This window comes from Chrysemys picta, chromosome 16 (assembly GCF_011386835.1).
Source record: "Chrysemys picta bellii isolate R12L10 chromosome 16, ASM1138683v2, whole genome shotgun sequence".
Lineage (NCBI taxonomy): Eukaryota > Metazoa > Chordata > Testudines > Emydidae > Chrysemys > Chrysemys picta.
The window spans coordinates 25,058,209-25,079,614 of record NC_088806.1 but is presented as its reverse complement, the minus strand read 5'-3'; the positions used below and the strand labels follow the sequence as shown (position 1 = coordinate 25,079,614).

Below are 21,406 nucleotides of genomic sequence, written 5' to 3'. Positions count from 1 at the left end.
AGCGTATTTAAAGCAGTTAAATATTTGAAGCAGTGTCAAGATTTTGCAGCTCTGTAAATCAGAGGAGCGGTGAGTGTGCAGGAAGCACCCACCCTTGTTCAGTGGTAGCTCAAGACCCTTCTCAGCTGGGACTGAATCTGCCTTCTTTCCTTTTATCTGCTGAGGTGCCTCCGGTGCGCCTGTCCCCCTCCACGACCCTCTAGTCTTCTCCTGGCCTTTTACTTGAAGGTGGCAGCTCAAAACCAACGTGTATCTGAAGTGGGAAGGGCTTCCTGGGCTCTTCATAGCACTTTGAGACCATGGGGCTTAAACTCTCATTGTTTGTTAATAAAGATAAATCCTGAGCAGTTCAAAAAATGATAAAATCCCAGGATTTTAGCCTTTTTTTTTTTTACATTAAAGGAGAAATTTTCACGTGGCCCAACCACAGGTGGAGAGTTACAGAGAAGAGTGATGGTGCCAGCACTGAGGGCAGGGCAAACTGGAGCAAGGAAGTGTTGTAAGGGCTAGATTGGCCCAGCTCATGATAAGGTGTGCCACTGCAAGGAGATACTGGAAGGAGCCGGGCCTCGGAGGCACAACCTGGGCTTCTTGGCTCTGCAGTGGCAGAGAGTAATTTGCGCTACTTCTTAAAGGCATGGGCAGGCAGTGGGGGCTAGTGAATAGCTCACTGACCTACGGCTCAGGAGACTTGTGTGACGGGATCCCCAGGGTGCAGCCTGGGACCATTGGACCGCTGTGTCCCCTTAACTCTCCAGCCTGGGCTGTCTTTCACAATGCCTTCCTAGTGACCAGCAGCAAACCCCTCCAGGTGCTGTGATCACTCAGCACAAGAGCATGTGGAGCCCCACACCCAGCTAGATTGTTCCCAGAGCCACTCATGAATCACACAGAGAAAGGCACCAGAGACAACCCCCCCAGCTCCCTGCCTTGTACCTCAGGAATATACTGTCTTGCACTGCTCAAGACGAGCAATGCAGATTTATTAATTGGTTCACCACTTCATTAATGGAAAGTGGATATACACCAAACTTTGCAAACCTGAGCAGATTTGCCACCCACTTCAGGCAAACTCACTGGTAAAGCTAAACAGTAAAGCACATTTATTGACTACAAAAGATAGATTTTAAGTGATAGGCAAAAAGTCAGAGTTAGTTACCAAAATAAAACATAAGCACGCAGTCTAAACTCTCAACCCTATTAGACTACGCAACAATTAGACTAAGCAGTTTTTCTCACCTCACTGGATATGGCGGTTCATAGCACACAGGTTTCACCTGTGAAACCTGGGCCAGTCCCCTCTGTTGGAGTCTTCAGTCTTCTTCAGAGTGTCCTTGTTGCTTGCAGTGTAGGTGGGTTAAGGAGGAAGGCCGTGCATGTGGCCACTGTCTGTTTTATACCCTCAGTCCATGTGCTTGGAGATGACGAGTCCAGGCACATCTGGTGGGCATTGCTGAGTCCCCAGGCAAGGATGAGCAATTCCCCTTGTGGGGCCTCATGCAGGTGAGTCATTGCATTGTAGCTCTCTGGCTGGACAATGGTTGCTGATGGGTTGTTTGACACCTGCCCGGGTATTGGCTACTTTCCTTGCTGTTGCCTCTGGGGAGCTAATACCTGGCTGATTCCCACAACTTACAGCATGTTTTAGTGACCACCATACAACACAATTCTCCTAACTTCATATGCATCAATGATATACATATATGGATAGAGAAATGGCTTTCAGCAGATCATAACCTTTCCCCTGATACCTTACAAGATGCGCTTTATGTGTAAGATCACAAACATATATATATATAACTGAGGAATATGAGGGTTACAGGGTACACCTCCTAGGTACGCAATGTCACAACCTGCATTCTGTTCCTGGTTCTGCCACTGGCCTGCTTGGGCAAGTCACTTGCCCTGTCTGTGCCTCAGTTTGCCCATTTGTAAAGTGGGGATAATGCTATGTTCTTTCCTTGTGAAATGCTTTTGAGATCTCCATATGATATCAGAGCTGGGCATTGTTGTTATTGCCGTGGGACAACTAATGTGCTATCGCTCTCTCTCTCTCAAATCCTAATGTAGACAAGGCATGGTAATTTTACTGCTCTGTGGCTAGGCAAGGTCAACCATGGGCCCTGGGGTGGGGGCAGGATCCAGTGTTGACCTCACCTAGCTATCTTGTGGTAAAACTTACAGGGAGTTTGTCTCTGCTAGGATTTTAAAGCGAGAAAACTCCCCTATGGGATGTACAGACAAAGCCTGTGTGGTGTGCAGCTTACTTCTGCCTCTGCCAATGTACTTTATATGGCCTTCATCAGCATCGGAGCCACATGGGCAACCAGCCACGCAGCAGGTGAGCAGAGCCATCTATCTAGGTAGTAGAGTCATAGTGTTCGAGGCCAGAAGGGACCACTGACCCCCTGTACATCACAGGCCGCCAACACCACCCAGCACCCGCACACAAAACCCAGCGACTGAAATTAGACCTACGTTTTACAGCCCACAGGGGACTTGACTATTATGTGCCACAGGCAGAGAATAGGAGAGACCGAGGTGCACCAGTGCCCAAGGTCCCTACAATGGCAGGGAGGTGATGAAGTGAGATGGACCCAGATAATCCTGGCAAGTGACCTATACCCACACACTGCGGAGGAAGGGGAACCCCCCTCAGAGTCCCTGCCAATCTGACCTGGGGGGAAATTCCTTCACGACCCCACCTGTGGTGATCAGTTAGACCCTGAGCATGTGAGCAAGAACCAGCCAGCCAAGCAATTGAGAAAGAAAGTGCTTGGTGCCACTCAGAGCCCTGGCCCATCCTGTCCAATGCCCCGTATCCATCCCTGGCCATCCCTGGTGCTTCAGAGGAAAGCAATAACATCCTCCCCGTGACCCTGAATATATTGCTAGATGGGGAATCCCTCTCTAACCACTGCAGGTGGCCAGCTGAAACCCTGAAGCATGAGCTGTTAGGAACATATTGATCTCATCACCACAGTATCTGAGCCATAGCTTCGACCACTCCTCCTCTTCTGGCTCTGCATGGGGGATACATCTCCAGTGCTCCTCTTGCAGCTACCGGGAAAATGCTGAGTGCCCCTGGTCTAGCTATCTCAGGTTACCTGGTCCCCATCACGGCATTTGAACACCTCACCACCTTGAGCATCTCATACCTCATGTTCGAACGCCCCTGTGCAGAGGCAGTTATACTGGCAAAAAGGGGGGTGATGTTTCCCCCCCCACACACTCCTAACCAACACAGCTAGGGGTGTGTGTGTGTGTGTGGGGGGTGGGTATGGAGGGGGGATGGGGAGATTAAAACAAACAAAACAACACTGTAGGGGAGGAGAAAAAATCCATTTCATGTTTCAGCCCAACAGGTGTTTATCTTTAATATCACCTTCCGCTGCATATTGTCTCCTCCAGTGCTGAGATGTGCTAACTGAATGCCCTTCCTGCAGCTATGTCTTCGTTGTGATGTGATAGAGAGAGAGGGAGAGAAAGGTGCTTTTATCCTGCTGACACCTGGGGAAGGAGATACCACCCACCTGTCTCTCACCTCAGATGAGTTAATTCCTGACAAGCCACAGTGCAAATACTGTGATGATAATGCAGGGAGAGGAACCACAGGGCGACTGTGTAGGTTGACAAAGGGGTAAAGTAGGATCTTCAGTGTGTTCCCTTCAAGATGCATTGTTGTCAAAATCTAAAAGGGGCTATGTTATTACAGAAACAGAGAAAATGCCAGCTTGGATCAGCAGAGTTCTCCATCCAGTTCAATACCAACTGCTTCAGAAAATGGGGTAAGAAGGCCTCCTTTATGGGATAACTTGCCTCTAGGGAATGTTCCTTCCTGACCCCCGTTGGGTAGATGTCAGTGTGTGCCATGAAGCATGAGGGTTGAGATCCCATTCAAAATTATTGGATTCTTGTAATCCTTACTTTTATAATTCTGCATATTCTTGTTAGTTGTATACATATCACATCCTTTTTTGAATCCTGCTAAGCTCTTGCTTCTGATGATATCTAGTAGCAATGAGTTCCACAGGTGACTCGTGTGTTTTATGTGGGTGTGGTGGGGGAGAATGTATTTCCTTGTATCAGTTTTAAGTTTCAGTTGCACTGAACATGTGTCTTTGGGTGGTTTGTAACTAGAGTCTCTTCCAAAAAATTTATATAAAACCAACCCCACACAATATATATAAAACCCACCCCACGCAATAAAACCCAGCTACGCCCAACTGTTGGAGTTTGATTCAGATCCTTTCCATCTTGTCAGTTTAATTTAAACCTGAACCTCTCCACAGATGAAGCTTTGCAAAGGGAAATCACTCACTGTGTCTGTCAAAAGAATGAAAAAGACCCAGTTAAGTTGTTTGCTGATTTTTCCGGACAATTTTTCAGAATTCCTCCTTGTTCTGCAGCTGTTGAATTTGTTATTTCAGCTGCGAAAGTCGCAGTAGCTTTGCTCGAACTGCATTTCCTCGCTGTGTGTCAGACTTCCTCTGGCGATGCACAGAGATCCAGCATCACCGCAGTCACGCCTGGGCTGGAGGTTGTCTCCCCAGGTGCATTGAGAAGATTAAAGCCATCTCCAAGTATCAGAGCTGCTGCTGGTTTTGAAGGGAGCCCGCAGACAGTGGGTGGGGGTTTTGTTTTCCAATAGGAGGAACAAAGGCTTTCATGGAGAAGGCACGCCTGGTTCCTGATGTCTACACTTAAACCACTACAGCGGTGCTGCTGTAATGCTTCAGTGCAGGTGGGGGGTTCTCCTGTTGGCGTAGCCCACCTCCCTGAGAGGTGCAGCAAGGTCCATGGGAGATTTCTGCTGTTGACCTAGTACTGTCTACAGGGGTTAGGTCAGCCTTGCAACATCTCTCAAGGTATAGATGTAAGTATGCCGATGTAAGTTCCTAGTGTAGACCAGAGCTGGGAGGCTGGGTGGACAAAAGCGTTGATGCAGGAGGTAAATTTCGTTTCCCGTCATGCTGAAGTGCACAGTTTTCAGGAGTGTCCTCTGCCCCACTGATAGAAGGAGCTGTGTGGAAGATGCACCTGCTTTTTCAGGGATATCTTTACCACCAGACAGAAGCAGTGGTAGAAAAGGCAAACATGCTTTCTATGGTTTAACAGTTTATTCTCCCTCTGGCTTTTGCTGTGAGGAGTAAGAAATTTCCTGCAGAAATCTCACTAAATCGGAAAGATGCTACAACATATACAGGGAAGTGTATTGGCTAGTACAATAAAAGAGAGCTAATTAAATATGTGTAAGTAGTTTCAGGAGCAGCTGCTAACTCTGAGAAGCGAATCTGATGTAAAAATGTCTAAACATCCCATCAGCACAGTTGCTCTTAATTTCATCCTCCTGAAGTTACATAACTGAAGCCCCAGATTTTCAAAGGTATCTAGGCATTGCTGCACTCAGTGTTGCAATGTCTAACTGATTTAGGAGCCTAACTCCCAGTTTGAAGAGGGTTTTAGGCACATAGGAACCAAAATCCCATAGTCAGTCAATGGGATTTAGATTCCTAAGGGCCTAAATCGCTTTTGAAAGAGATAAGGGCTCCTAAATTACTCAGGCATTGCAACTCTCTGTGCAGAAATGCCTAAATGCCTTTTAAACTCTGGGCCGAAGTGCTTACTGCAAAAACCACACTTCCTTCCTCTCCTGAGAGCAGCCAAAGATTTTAGATCATGTACTGATATAAGTGATTTATGAGACACATCTTCCACCTGACCTCTCTCTATCTGGCAGGGTCATATTCTTAAGGATGTTGGAGTATCATGACCTAAAACAATAGCAGATGCTCTGTGCTTCAAACAGCTATCTGCTTTCCAGGGTTCCTTATAGTCTTGGAATGTCTTCAGTGCTACAGATGAAAGCTTTTGCGAAGGAGATACATGTGGCTTCCCTGCGAACTTGCTGGCTGGGGGAAAGCCTCAGGACCATGGACAGAGACTCTAAAAAGGCCATCTGTCTCTTTCTAGGAAGCTTGCGGGTCATGTTCTCCATGGATAGAAGGATTAGTGCAGCCATTTCTTGTATGCATTCACTTTTCCTCGTCTTGCTCAATGGAGAAAAGAGGATCAGAACAATCCTAAAGGCGTTTTCCCCCCAATTGGCCATAGACAAGGGAATTTATTTCCCCCCTCATCTTTGCTGTGGAAGCATGTCTGCGGTATTAGGATGGATGCCCTCTTAGTAGGTGAGCATGTGGTTTGTTAACAAATGCCCCACCCCAGCCCTGAAGCCTTCTGCCAAGCAAACCTGCGTGGAAGGTGTATTTCATGGCATTAAAATGCAGATGTATGGGAACGACTGTAACAGCCTGGGGCCAAGCCAGCGTTGATGACAAGATGAGTCCCACCTGTGGGGAACCAGGTAATGCAGCTATTAAAAGGCAGCAAGGGTCTGCAGCGTGGTGTGGTGAAGAAAAGCTCCAGAATCAGAACACACTAATAGGTGGAGGAAGCCGGGCCAGAAGGCTGAGCTCCGGCCAGAGCAGACTGCCGGAGAAAGAGCCCTGGAGTTGGCTGCGGAGCCGGAGTGAAGTATGAACGGTCACGTCACAATGTCGGACTTTATGTTGAGGACGCATTGAGGATCGCTTGGATTTGTGACCAAGGACTTTAGTTGCTATTAAAACGGCCCCAGGAAGGGATGCTGGGAGCCATAACAGGAAAGAGATGGAGTGCTTGGAGGGGGCTAATAGGGACAGGGTGCTCCGTAACTGACTACACTGCTACAGAGAGAGAGACTTCACAGCAGCAAGGAAGTGAGCATTGTGGGAGAACGGGGAACTTTTCAGCTCAGGCAAAATGAACTTCCCAGGGCAGGGAAGTGAGGAGCAGCGCTTGCTACTTTTTTGTGTCTCAATGAAGCGAGCGCGCGAATTTTGAGCAGGGGAGGGAGGTGGGCTCGGAAGGCTGGGAGGAAAGGGCAGCTCTAACAATCTGCTGCAGACGCCTCGCAAGGCTCTTGTTTGCCTTCCTAAATGGCAGTGCGACACCCTGGTGCTGTCTGACTAAGAGAGAGGTTCTTGCTGCTTTTCTGTCTGCTCCTAACCTTCAGTTGCATGGATCTAGCCGTGGGGGGGGGGGGAGGGGGGGGGGGGGAGGAGTAAGGGTTCTTGTGTTGCTTTCTCTGGGCACGTCAAAGCATATGATCCAGATGGGGGATGTGTGTGCACAGTGTGTGGAGGAGGGGGGTGATTGCTCAGCGTCTGCCTTTTGGCAAACGCCAAGGTACCTTTCTCTCCCTGCCAGCTGTTCCACGCTAGCAATCAAAGCACTGGGAAGTTGTTCCTAGCTGTGGATAACGTTAGGTGACCACAGCATCCCTCTGTGCTCCATGTTCTAGGTAATTACAACCCTGCTGGTCTCGTAGCCAAGCACAGCACGTGCCATGCGTTTATCGTGTAGCTTTTAACTATGAACTCCAGGCTGGTGACGCTGAGGCAGCAGCTTCCCTGTGACTCCTGCATTCTGCCCTTTCACCAAACCCAGATGGCATTCGGCTGCAAGCCGTGGAGGTGGCCTGGAGGTCACCGCCGTATGGCCGATGATCTGACTCTCCCCCAGATCTCTGCTGCTGGTTATTCAATTAGCAAACACGCAGATCCAGAAGCCACCCCTGCACAGCCGCACTCTTGGGGAGATGGAAAATGAGATTGCCTACTGTTCGTTTATGATCCCGGGCAACTTTTTTCAAGATAGGGGGAATGATAAGCTAGTGGATAGGGCACTGGGCTGGGACTCAGGAGATCTAGGTTAGAGTCCCAGCTCTGGCACTGTCCTGCTGGTGACCACAGGCAAGTTGCTTCATCGCTCTATGCCTCAGTTTTCCCATCTGTAAAATGGGGATAATGAGACTGCCCTCCTTTCGTAAATCACTTTGCGAACTACTGATGGAAAGTGCTATATAAGAGCTAGGCATCCCCGCCAATTTCCAATATGGATACTTTATAACTGAATCCCCCCCCCCCCACCGCTTCGATTGGCTGTGACAACCTTCTTCATACCCTGCCCTCATCTAAGTGTCATTGGGCACCATTAACATACTGGTGTGTTCTTCCCCAGAGGTGACTGCATTTCTGTGGTGGATGAAAAGTGTTAGCTGTTGACTAGCTGGCACTTTGGATTGTTTGCCAAAATCCTTTAGTGAGTTCCCTTTGGGAATGAGAGAAATGTAAGCTGTTATTAAGGAGGGAAGGGTACAGAGATGGGGGCATTGTCATAGGCTAAGCAGCTCCATTTTGCTGCTTTCTCCATCAGGGGAGCTGGGCCAGCACCTTGATAGAGGGATTTGTTTTTTCACTTTTCATCGTGTTTTGCAACATGGCTGTTGTTGCATCCCTGACAAACCCGATTTGCTTCCACTTTAGAGCTCTTGATCCCTTACATTCCATTTAACAAACGCTGACAAGTCTGAAACATTCCCTGGGACTGAATCATGCAACAATGCCCTGCTGGTTCCTAGAGGTCTGCTTCCCAAATGCCACTGACAGCCGCCAATGTGAAGGCCGGGGAGGAAGATGAGACGCAGGCCATAGAAGAAGAGAGTGAGCGAGAGAAAGAGGATGGATGGGTGGCGGTGGGGGAGTTGGGTGGAAACTCAGGTGACACGTTAAAGATGACAGTGCAGTGAAGAAGCTTCCAATACTTCTGCTAGTTTCTGGTACAATATACCTTGTGATTGGTTGCTGTTTGGAATAAACAGGCAGCTGAAGTGTCAATGGCTGGGAGACTGCAAAAGATCTGTAGTGGGGGAACTAGCAATTGCCAAGTTTCTCTATTGCATCTCAGATAGAAAAGGTATTTAGAGTATCTCTCTCTCTCCCCTAGGCTGCGTTGGTCATACAGAGGGAGTGGGTGAGAAGGGAGGGATAGTTCAGTGGTTTGAGCATTGGCCTACTAAACCCAGGGTTGTGAGTTCAATCCTGGGGGGATCTGGGGCAAAATCAGTACTTGGTCCTGCTAGTGAATGCAGGGGGCTGGACTCAATGACCTTTCAGGGTCCCTTCCAGTTCTCTGAGAAAGGCATATCTCTCTATATAAAGGAAAATACCAGTCTGGCATCCTGTGCAGGGAATGAGGGGGTTGCTCAGAGCATCACTGCATCTGAATTGAGGAAGCAATGCAAGAAATCACAGGGCTTCTCAGATAGCTTTAGATCCAGTCCTGCAAGGTTCTGGATGCCCTCAGAGTCCATGAGAGTTACAGGTTCTCCTTGTTTCTCAGGATCTTGTTTTATTTTCATGCAGAATAGGTGTGAGAAACTGTGCCCGCGTGCGTGTCTGTAGTGGGGCGAGAGTGAGCCAGTTCCACATGTCTGGCTGTAATACCAATGTGAGTAAATTTGACTTGATCCTGCTGTTTTGTCAATAACCTGGAAAGTTTTGAAATAACGGCTTCAAAATGCTCAAATGATACGTTGTTCTGCAGTCTGATTCCACTGTTGCAAACACTTCTCAGGAACAGGTTTACCATACACGTAGCATTTTTAGAGCTCTCCGATCCCTGCTAGTGTTCTGCAGCGGTCACCAGAACAAAACAAAAAATCCTTAAGGCCGGATTTTCAGAAGGGGGGGCAGTGATTATAGGGGGCCCAGGGTTCTGGGAGACCAACATGAGGCACCTTAAAAGGGTCTGATTTTCAGAATGTGCTGGCCACCTGCCTTCTGCAAATCTCAGACCCTTTATAATGTTTCACACTGAATACCCAAACACTGAGGGTGTGGGCTTCAGTGATTTGGAGTTCCTTAAAGGGAGCTAGGTGCCTGAAAACCTTGCAGGATCTGGGGCTAAGTCTCTTCTGAAAATCCTGGCCCCAGTTTGCACATAGGAAGGTTTGAATGGAATGAGAGGAAGGATGGTCCAGTAGTTAGGGGCACTAGCCGGAGATCTGGCTCTGTCATTGAATTTCTATGAGACCCTGGGCAAGTCATTTTATCTCTTTTTGCCTCAGTTCCCTATCTTTAAAATGGGAACAATAACAAGGTGTGATATAAGGTATTATATTTCCCCACCTGCAATCTCTTATGTAATGCTTTTCATCATTAGATCTCAAAGTGCTTCATGATCTTTAATGTGTTTCTCCTCCCAGCTCCCCTGGGAGGTAGGGCAGGGATATTATCCTCATTTTACAGATGGGAAACTGAGTCAAGGAGCAGCTAAGGGACTTGCCCATGGTCACACAGGAAGTCTGTGGCGGAGCAGGAAATTGAGAGCTAGCATGGTAAGAATCAGCTCCGGGTATTATGAAATTACCAGCCAAAAGTTTTGTCTTTTCTCCCACAAAACTCTCCATGATTTCAAAGGCGGATTAAAAATTTTGCCTCTGTCCAGACTTCAGAATTTGGCCCCATGCAGTAGAGAAACCAGATGAGAGGAAATATATTTCCCAGTGGGTTGGAGGAGAGTCAAATGAATGACTGGATGGAATACTCAAAGTTAGTATTTTAAGGGCATTTTTGCCAATGGAAATAACATCATCAGTGCAAGGGACAGTAGTTTCACCTATAAGCTATAATCTCTCTATGGAGCTGTTAATGAGGCCTATGAAAAACACCTCTTCTCCAATGGTGGTGCCCGTTCAATTACTAGAATGAACCACTTCCTCTGACTGACCCCGGCTCCTCCTGCCAGCTCCTCCTGCATGGCTCCAGCAGTAAGTGATACTCAATAAGTCTGTGTCCGAGTGAGCCGTGATGCCCTCTAGTGGCTCTATGTGGAGAGTAGCTGTGAGACCTACTACTAGTGCAGGGGTAGGCAACCTATGGCACACGTGCCGAAGGCGGCACCCGAGCTGATTTTCAGTGGCACTCGCATTGCCCGGGTCCTGGCCACAGGTCCAGGGTTCTCTGCATTTTAATTTAATTTTAAATGAAGCTTCTTAAACATTTTAAAAACCTTATTTACTTTACATACAACAATAGTTTAGTTCTGTATTATAGACTTGTAGAAAGAGACCTTCTAAAAACATTAAAAGGTATCACTGGCAGGTGAAACCTTAAATTAGAGTGAATAAACGAAGACTCGGCACACCACTTCTGAAAGGTTGCCAACCCCTGTACTAGTGTTTACTGGAAGAGATGTCGTTTCATTGAAGTGACAAGAGATCAGAGTGTGTGGAGTGGAGGAACCAGGGTTCTTTATCCTAGTTTCCTCATGTTTGTGGCTAAGAGATGATACAGTAATTACGTCTGTCTGCAGCAGGTGGATTAATTGTAAGAGCACTGGCTGCTTTGCAAAATGTTGTGGGAAATAGTGATTGTTTTCCTTTTTTTCTATCGTTTTCTTTCCCTTTAAAGTTCTGTTTCTGCTGTGAATGTGGCGGGGCAGTTCTTAATGACCATTGGGAATGATCTGAGACATTAAAAAAATTTTTTTTTGTTTTGCACCATTGTTGCTGTATTTCCCCCCCCACCCCCCAGTTTTTGTTTCTTGCCAGGACGGCAGGTGAGAAGCACAGAATAGCAGGAGCAGGAGGAAGTGCCCTGCAAATGCTGTCCTGGGGCGAATATCCTGTCCCCTTCTCCATGACACAGAAGAGCTCTAAATGCAGCTCCGCTTCCTAGGGGTGGGCATGGTTTGGGGAGCTCACATATGACTCTGTTGGGGCTTCTCATGCAACCCCACCCAATGGATGGTCAGTAGTGGGACATGGATCGGCCATTAGTTACCCCACATGTGGTTGCTTAGAAGAGCAGTAGGGGCCACTGAACAGCTTCACTTCTGCTCAGGAGCCTGGATAGGGGAGCAGTCGTTCACCCCAGCCCCTGGGTGCTATGAAGGCTCCTAGCAAGGCTGGCTGCAGAGGGTGGGATTTAGCCACAGCAATGAAGTACCTAAAGGCCTCCGTTCAGCAGAGCATTTAATGCGTGTGCTTCGCTTTGAGCATGTGTTCAGCTCTCATTGACTTCCCTGGGGCTTAATCAAGTGCTTAAAGTTAAGTTTGGTACTCTGCTGGATCAGAGCTGAATTGTATCTCATCCAGGGTCCCCCTGCTGCAGTCTCAGAGTGGCCTAGAGACAGGTGTGACTGGGGGGTGAGTTGTGCGGGAAGGGAGTGAGATTTGCAGTGTCTCCTTAGGAGCTCTCTCACCCATGCGCCTATTAGCGCAGAGTTCTCAAATCACTACCGTTGGCTGGCCAGGTGGAGATTAGCTGAGAGTTTATGACAATCCCAGCTGGCTAGTTATTCGTACTGTGCTAGCTCCTAGAGTTTCTGTAATAGACAAGGGGGCCATTGAATTTAATGCTCATGCCAAGGTGCACAATCCTGGAACCACTATTCAGCCACACAACAGATGCTGCGTCGGAACGAGCAATGCACGCTTCCCCCACGCACCCTTGGCCAGGTGTGTCTGGACTTTGGTCCCCGTTTAAGGATGGGAGTTCATTACAGCCTCCGTGGCCCATTGAATTCTAGGTCGCTCTGCTGGGAGTGCCAGCAAGGGGGCCAGGTGGTTAGTGTCTTTTTCTTCCCACTGAGACCCACCAGCTGGTTTCTCTCAGGTCTCCAAGCTGCCATCAGATGGTAACAGCTTCCAGCCATTACCAAGCTGGGGTGGGTTTGACCTGGTGGCCTAAGGTAGATTAAAATCAGAGACCTGGGTGAATGTCTCCATGTCCCCTCAATCCTACAATTCCCGACCTGGTAGTGATGGGCTTGGAAATGTCTCCTGGAGGTCAATCCTCTGCTTAATCTCTGCAGTGGAAACAGCTTAACTCACCCATGAATTATCTGGCAGGGCTCAGCCCTGAGCAGTGCAGATGCTTTCTTAGATCTGCACCGAATTCAAAGCTGAAAGTCCCCCATCTCCACCCAGAGAGAAGGCAGGAAGCTTCTTGCTTGTGAGCGTGATCCTGCCATGCCCCGCCTGGGTGCGTGCATGCTGTCAGCTCAGCTGCAGTGAATGGGTTTTGCTGAAGCCCTCAAAGGAAGGTTCTTATAGAAGATCACTGCCACCTTGGTCCTATTTTCCTTCCTTGTCCCTCATTTGTCATTTCACACCACTCCAGCCCTCTGGCTGTCTGGCAGCTCCCTGGATCCCAGAGCTATGTGGCAGCAAAGGGTTCTGTTTCCCCTTCTGTCATGGTCTCACCTTCCTCTCACCTATGCAGTGTTTCCCCTCTCCTCCTCCAAGCAGTCCTTCTTGCCCTTCCCGTCATTAACGGTCTCTTCCCCATCGTTGCTCTTGTCCCGTTTAAACTGAAAGCTCTTCAGGGCTGGGGCCATGTCTGACCCCACAAGTGTAAAAGCACCATGTATATTTTTGGCTCTGTATGAATCTGTCTGATTGTGACAGATAACTAGCACATCAGGCTTAATGATAGAAGCACACTGCCCACCACCAGTTCAAGCAAAGGGCAGTGGAGTCACCAGAGCTTTGTTCCCAAACTAGGGCTTGGAGCAGTGGAGTGGTCATCGCTTGGCTAGGTCTGTTTTCTAGGTGACAGCTTTAAAAACATGTCCTCTGGCTGTGGTGATCTACAAGAGCCTTAGGCCGTCTCTCCTTGCTTCCATGATTGTGAGATTTTGCTCCACATTTCAGTGACCCTCGGAGAGATCTGTATCTTCAGATCTCTTCAAGGCATGATTAAAATAGGGGGCAAAAAAATCTCTCAATCCTGGAAGCAAGGAGACGCCCTCAGGCATAAGCGCTTGCTCTTGATTTTTATATAATATGCATTTTTCACAGGACTGGAAGGGACCTTCTTGGTCATCAAGTCCAGTCCCCTGCTATCACAGGCAACCCCATCATATAATCCCATTCACAAATTTGTCAAGCTCCATCTTCAAACTACTTAGGGTATTTGCCCCCACTACTCCTCCAGAAACTTACTCCTCTGGTGGCTAGAAACCTTCTGATTTATTGCTGGCCAATTTATACCCCTTTGTTCTTGTTTTCAAACACTGGCACATAAGTTAAGGTGCCTAGTCCTGTAGCTGGATGCTTGAATTGCTCCCAGGTACCAATATGGGCATTTAGGGGTCGAAGTGCCCGTTTATAGAATAATGTTTTGCTCTGTGTTTCCTCCACCACTCATCTTTTAATGGAGATACTGGGTTGGATTTTGGAGGTGGGAAGCTGGGCCTTGAACCTGGGTTGGGGAGTAGCAATCAGGGGCATGGCTGGTGGGACGGGGATGTGTAGTTAGTGGACCTGTCTCATTGTCATTCTTGTCCTGCTTCTGTCTGGTTGTGGGAGGCAAGAGGAACTGTCCCCTTCAATTGGGATGCTTTTTGCAAGCAATGTTGGTTCCACGGCTGGTGTCGTTAACAGCGCAACGTTCCCTCTTTGCAGAGTTATGTCATGCCCAGACCACCACAGGGCTCCATGAGGATTTATAGAAGATGCCCCGGGTCTTGGCGCCTCTGGTGCTCCTTCTGGTGTGGCTAATGAAGATCGCCGCCAGCCCCCACTCCCTGAGGATCGGTGAGTAAGAAACTTCCTGCACACGCTGGGTTTAATCACCCTTCCAAGGTGCTTGTTGCTGCCGATGCAAATACAAAGCCTGAGGCTGCTATCGCTCGCCCTTGTCTTACTCCACACATGGGCGCTTGGGAAAGTGAGGCTGATGTTTAAACCTGTGATTTAGTCACACAAACTCTCCATATCAAGCCAGCAGTCTAGTGAACCAGGCCCCTCTAACTGCCTAGATTTAGCTCTCTGCTAGGGATGGTGCTGTCACTACATGAGCATAAATCAAATGCAGCTTGTGGTGAGTATTCATGTTTGCATTGTTTTCATCAAGTTAATGCTACCCTATGGGGATCTTTTATATATAAATTTGTGGTGAAAGCCACCTGGGAAAGAGGCGCTATGGAATATAACTTGATTTTTTCCTTGGCTTTCATGCCGAATGCTCCTGTAAGCGCTGTACAAACAAACAACAAAAAGTCTTTCCACAGCAATATTTTTTTTTGTCCTCACATTGGGGAGAGTGAGAAATGTTGAACTCCAGTTGAATACAGTTTAGCAGCATTATAGAGCCGTTAATATCACCAAGACTCGTAATTCACAAGGGACCCACATTTATTCAGCCCTCCCTGTGTGTATTAAAAGGCATTTGGGAAGCAGGGACCATCGGTGTTTATTCACTGCCTGGGTGGGTTAGAGAAAAGAAATGAAGCCAGAAACTCCGGTAATGAAACTTGCCTTGTATTGACACTTCGCTCTGCTGTTAAGAAAGGAAACAGCTTTCCCCTCCTGCTGTCTCTGGAGCTGTGAGCTGCTTTTATTAACTCTTTGTAGCAGATAAGAGGCTAATCTATTTCCTTCCCAGTTTGTGATACACGCAGGTGACAGCTGGAATAAACCCATTTCTCCCCTTTGCTAGTAGAGCATGGCACAGTTGAGAAATACGGCAAGGGCTGATCATGCGCTGGCTGGGGTTGGGGTGAGGGATGTCTCCATTCCTGAGGTAACTGTACCTCTGATCCCTTCGTGGCCTCCTTGTGGGCATGCCAGACCTTAAGCTATCACCGTTTTGAGGGTGGAAATCATGTTCTTCTCTCCCCAGACTGGGGAGGATTTAGGTTGCAATTCCTCCTGTCCTTCTGACCACTTCAGCAAGTCTGAGTTTAGTTCAGTACTTGCCCTCCTGTCCGCTTCCAGGGGCTACGACAGGGATAACCAGTGACCAACCAGCCTTGAGAAAGCAAGAGACGTACTTAGAATAAAAGCATTACAGGAAAAAACATATCTTAAAAACAAAAACCTAGCTTATAGTCAGACCTGTCATCTGTCATTCCAGGTGTCACTCATCTTCGTCATGTTTCATAATCCTTCCAACTAGAGCTGGCTGGAAAATGGAAATCCCTTCCCGTGAAATGTACCACGTTTTAAAAAAAAATGCGTCCCAAACATGGACAAAAAGTCAAATCTGTGAAGCTTTCTGCAAGAAGGACTTTCAAGAAAAAAACCCTTTTTTGGGAGATCTGAAAGGCATTTTTCGGCTTCTCGCCTGCCTGCCAGGACTTGGACTTTGGAAATGAAATCAACAAGAGCTGTGGGAGGGGCAAAGAGTGCTCAGCCTGGCAGCCCTCCTGGGAAGCTTTTGTCAGTTTCACTTTTTGCCTGTGGAAAATTTCAGTTTTGCAAAAAGGACTTTTTCCACCTGGTATTCTGATGAATATTTTCCAACCAGCTCTACTTCAGAGCCTTCCTGCAGGGTCAGTCCCCCTTGGTCACAGCAGTCGCAGGGGTTCTTGGATCATTTCATTTCTTTGTTTGCTGGGCCTCTTGAACATGCTCAAAACCATGCCATGCAGTTTCCCCCAGAGGTCGGTACTTCTGCAGACTTGTTTACCTTGTAGGGATTTGCATTAATTACTCCCCAGTGAATTTAGTTACTTGTAATTCATTCATGCTTTAGGTGACTTCCTCCCACTCCATTGCTGGTCTTCTTTCAAGAAAGAAATTAACCCCTTCATACCCAGTGGGTAACAATACAGGGGAGGAGGGGAAACTGAGTCACATACATTCTTTTATTTAAAAAACAAATCAAAAGGTTCTGGGTATTTTATGTCTCCAGCATTTGTGGTTCACATGTGACAACCGCACTGCATCATCTCCGCTGATCGGGCCTCATTTCTTGCCTATTGGCAAATCCTCTGCCCGGCCCAAGTAACTGGGGAGGGCACTGGGGCTATTTTGTGTGGGCAGCAGGTGTAAAATGTTCTCTATGGACTGCAAAGGAAGGTTGTTGAAGCTGTAGCTCCACAAGAGTCTGCAGCATCTGTGTTTGCTGCATCTCCCTCTCCTTTTCCTGCACCTTTCTCCTGTCCGCTTATTCCTTCTCCAGATTGTCTGAAATATTCATCCTCTAGGCCTCTGCTCATGGTCCGATTGTGGCACTGGCTTGTGGGATCCTGCTGAACATGTCATCCCGAGTCCTCCTCTTTCTCCTCTTCCTCTGGCTCAGGCATTCCGCGGATGTGGAGGGGGAACCTCGCAAGGCCCTAGCGGCAGCCGCTGTGGATAAAACACCCCGAGGTTCCATTGTCAGTATAGTCACAACGGAAAGCGAAAGTTAAGGTTCAGAACTCTTTGTTCCCTTGCTCCCGTAAGGTTTTACACCAGACCTGCTTCTTGTCACTTCTGCTTTGGAGGGTTTGTGCACGGCGCCGTTCATGGCACCGGCCCTGGGGCATACGGCCTGCCAGGGGCGAGGGAAATGAGGAGGGAAACAGCTCAGCTGCGTGAAACTATGAGAATAGGGCAATGGCACGGAATCCTGGCACCCTTTTCCACCAATTGTGGTGATTTCAGCTGATATCTCACTCTTGAGGGTGACAAAGGCAGAGAGAGCGCAGCTGCTGCTGTTGTCCCAAAGCTGCCTGGGCCCGCGTGCTGCTAGTGTGTGTTCTGCAATGATGCCTGCTGAAGTTATCGCTGACTGGCATGAGAAAGTGTCTGACTGTGGAGGAAGAAATAAGGCAGCCATCCCTAGAGACCTTTGGGAGAGGATTGCAGAGTACCTCCAGGAAAGTGTCATTGAGATCTCACAGGAAGATTCAAGGGACATCCCCGTGCCCCTAAACAAACTGCTCATTATGTCCTCCTCCCCCTGCCTCACTCTACAGAGGAAAGAAAAGGAGATAGCAATGCTACCTCCCTTTGTTGTACCATTGCCTTTTCTAATATGAGTACATTAGTGAAAAGTCGATAGCCATGTCTTGTTAAGTTGGGGATGTAATGCGTTGCCCCCCTCCCCTCCAGGGGGTACCACCTGATGTACCGGGGCACCACAGAGCCCGCCGGTTCCCCTGTCTGGGTTCCCTTACACTGTCCTACTGAGCCAGGCCCTCAGGCCTCCTTCAGCAGACGTGCAGGTAGGGCCACACCCAGCTGCAGAAAGACACAGACCCTGAGATCAGCTCAGAGTGGGAAGACTCGGCTCGGGGATTGCCCAGTTCTCAAATGCACACCCCCTCTGGAGTGTAAACCCCAAATGGTCCTGTCTTGCGCTGCACAGAAAACAATACAGCGCAAGCTCATGACATTCACTCCCTCCCTCAATGGGGAGGAAGAGATGCACAGATTTTTGCCCCCCAGTTATGAATTGCACAAACTGGTTTAGAGGGGAAAAGGACAAGTTTCTTAACCACAAAGGATAGATTTTAAGTGATTATAAGGAATAGCAAACAGATCTAAGTAGATTACTGAGCAAATAAAGCAAACATGAAAACTAAGATTAATACACTAAAGAAACTGGCTACAAGTAGTAATTTCTCACCCTAAATGTTGTTTTAAGCAGGTTGCAGAGTTTCTTGAAGACAAATTGCTCTTGCTTGTAGCTTAGAACTCCAGGTATTCCTTTCACAGGCCAGACACCTTCTAGTCTGGGTCCAGTCCTTTCTTCCCCAGATCACTGTTTTCAGCAGTCATCTTGGGTGGGGATTCAGTGAAGAACCGACCCTGATTAACTCACTTCTCTGCCTTAAATAGGATTTACATATGGCGGGAATCCTTTGTTTCCCAGTTTAATCCCCACCCCATTTGTGGAAAAATGCTAGCAGTCCAAGATGGAGTCCAATACCAGGTGACATGATCACATGACCCTGCAGTGTCAAAGCAGCCATAAATCCTCAGGAAGGTGGGAGATTAGCATTGTCAAAGTCCTATTGTTCTCTCTAATGGCCCATCCACTAACCAGCCTGACTGACTGCATTTAGTCTGGTGGGCAAACACTTTTGAAATTGATACATAGACAATATTCCTAACTTTAGATACAAAAATGATACATGCATACAAATAGGATAATCATAGTCAGTATATCATAACCTTTCCAATACCTCACATGATCCATCTTGCATAAAACATATCTTAGTTATGCCATATTCATATCATAACAATCTCTCAATGAAGAATATGGGGCGCAGTGTCCCAGGGGGCACCATCAGTACATCATTATAATTGGAAACACATTTATATACTTATCCAAGGTTCCTTCCCTTGCAACGGGCTCACTCATACTTGACTGCCGAGACTGACTGGACTGTGGTGGAGTCTCAAACGGCATAGCTGGACCCTGCGGTCGCATGTCCCCTATCCTCCTCGCCTTCCTCCTCATCCTTGTCCTCACTCTTCATGGCAGGGTCTGCATCTTGGACTTCTTGGAGGTATCCCCCGTGGTCTGCGGGGTGATGATGGGGTCTCCGCCAAGTATGGCATGCAACTCTTTGTAAAAGCAGCAGTCTGCAATGCGCCACCGGATTGTCTGTTGGCCTCCCTGGCCTTCTGATATGGCCAGCCTCAGTTCATTGGCTTTTACATGGCACTGCTGCTGCTCCGCTGTCATACCCCTTCTCCTGCATCTCACGTGAAATATGCTTGTGGACTTCCACATTTCTACGACTGATCCATAGCTGTCCCCTGTCAGCTTGGCAGTTGCACACAACAGTGGAGAGCTGCTACGGCATTCAGGAAAAGGCTTTTCAAAATGCATGGGATTTTGAGGGGAAGTAAGGGCATCTAGTCGCCTTGGCCCCTGGGCAGTGGAGTTAACGACTGTGACCGGAGCAGTCAAGCATTGTGGGACAGCTGCTGGTGAGCTGTGAGGGTCAACATAGGTAACGCAGTGTCTACACTTGCACTGCATCAGTTTCTGTTCATCGACCAGGGCTCAGCGTCGCTCAGGGAGGTGGTGTTACTGTGTCACCACAACAGGCCACTTACGTCGGCAGGAGACCAAGTGAATTGTGGACACATGCACCACTAGGACGATGCAAGATGGCTTAAATCGACCTAACTTTGTAGAGCAGACCAGGCCTGAGTCTCAGCTTTGTAGACTCGAAAGGTAGTTCAGACAGGCTTTGATGATGCATCACAGCCTTTTGGATGCTTATCCAACTCCAACCCCCAGCATGTCTATGGTTGTATTTTTGGTCACTACCATGAACTAACAGCAGTATGGTTCAGCGGAGAGGCCCGTGGGAGTTAGGACTCCTGGGTTCTATTCCTGGCTCTGGCTGTCATCTGTTGTGAGCTTAGGCAAGTCATCTCAGGTCCCTTTACTTATTCAACCACTTGTGAAATGAGAGAGTTGATACTTGCCCTCGGAGTTATGAATCTCAACTTTGTGAGCCCTCAAGAATCCCTCCTGTTAAGTCATTAGTGGCTGGCAATGTATGTAGCAACATTGGTACTGACCCCTACCCTTTTCTAAGAATGGGAACTGGGCATCTGGATTCTTTAAGCAGCTTTGAAAATCTCAACCTGAGTTTCTAACATTGTATGAGGCCTTGAGTAAAATTTTCAAAACTTCCTAAAGGATTTAGGGCCGTAACTCCCATTTTCAAGGGAGACTTGGGCCCTTAGGAGCCCAAAGTCCCATTGAAAATCATTGGGATTTAAGGTCCTAAATCACTTAGGTGTTTCTGACAATTTCAACCCCTTGTCTATGCTGGGAAATTACATCGTCTTAGAAAACATGGTAGCTCTCTCCACCTGTTGTCTTTTGTTTAGATTGTGTGCTGTTCAGGACAGGGACTGTCTCTTTGTGTTTGCATAGCACCTAGCACAATAGGGCCCTGATCCATGATGGAGGGCCCTAGGCCTACTCTAATACAAATACAAAATGTGTGAGTAGTTATTAAGACAGTGTTAAATGCACTTAGTATGGTCATAAGAACAGCCAGACTGGGTCAGACCAATGGTCCAGGTAGCTCAGTATCCTGTCTGCCAACAGTGACTGGTGCCAGATGCTTCAGAGGGAATGAACAGAACAGGTCAATTAGTGAATGATCCATCCCCTGTCATCCAGTCCCAGCATCTGGCAGTCAGAGGCGTAGGGACACCCTGAGCACGGGGTTGGATCCCTGACCATCTTGGCTACTAGCCATGACAAGGAAAGTCATGATTAAGGGTATGTCTACACTGCACAGTTGTCGCCAAAACTTTTGTTTTTCATGAGTACTTTAAAAAGCCCCCCCGCGAAAGACAAAAGTTTTGCCGATGCAAGCAGCCGTGTGAATGTGGCTTTGTTGGCAGAAGCACTCTCCTGCCGACCAAGAGTATGCCGCTTGCGGGGCTGGAAGTATTTTGTCCCTAAAAGTGCCGACAAAATACTGCAAAATAGCGTTCATGCATGCTGACTTTTAGCAACAAGGCTGTGTCGACACAGCCTTGTTGCTAAAAGCTGCGGAGTGTAGACAAGCCCTAAAACTGTGTTGATGGCTTGTGGTTAACCTTCCTATCCATCTCATAAAACTACCAGCAGCTCACATGAGTTTTAAATGCACCTGTCTTTACCCACAGTCACTCTAAATAGCCTTGAACATCGTGTTAGACAAGGTGCTCACGCATTTTCTTATGTGATGCAATTTTCCAGCATAACTGAGGCCTTAATGGTCGATATCAAGGCAACTACAATAACGTCTGGCCGCGGATTGCTATTTCCGAGTGTAG

At 47.9% G+C, this 21,406-nt stretch overlaps 1 protein-coding gene and 1 long non-coding RNA gene across 9 annotated transcripts in view; one reads left to right on the top strand and one right to left on the bottom strand.

Annotated features, from left to right (window-relative positions):
• Positions 1-21,406, top strand: part of GRIK4 (glutamate ionotropic receptor kainate type subunit 4) — a 317,543-nt gene that overhangs the window by 92,913 nt on the left and 203,224 nt on the right. For 6 of the 8 annotated variants that reach the window (XM_042851897.2, XM_042851894.2, XM_008164539.4 and 3 more), the window contains exon 2: positions 14,297-14,428. In XM_042851897.2, coding sequence (XP_042707831.2) covers positions 14,347-14,428 — 82 coding nt within the window. In that variant the 5' untranslated portion in view covers positions 14,297-14,346. Of the gene's footprint in view, positions 1-3,715; positions 3,789-14,296; positions 14,429-21,406 lie in introns of all 8 variants that reach the window. The other 2 variants (XM_008164537.4, XM_065568977.1) reach the window with 1 other exon arrangement.
• LOC135975893 (uncharacterized) lies at positions 15,071-15,985 on the bottom strand. Its single transcript, XR_010592980.1, has 2 exons — positions 15,731-15,985; positions 15,071-15,644 (listed from the first exon to the last, which is right to left on the bottom strand). It is a non-coding gene; the product is annotated as an uncharacterized LOC135975893 (long non-coding RNA).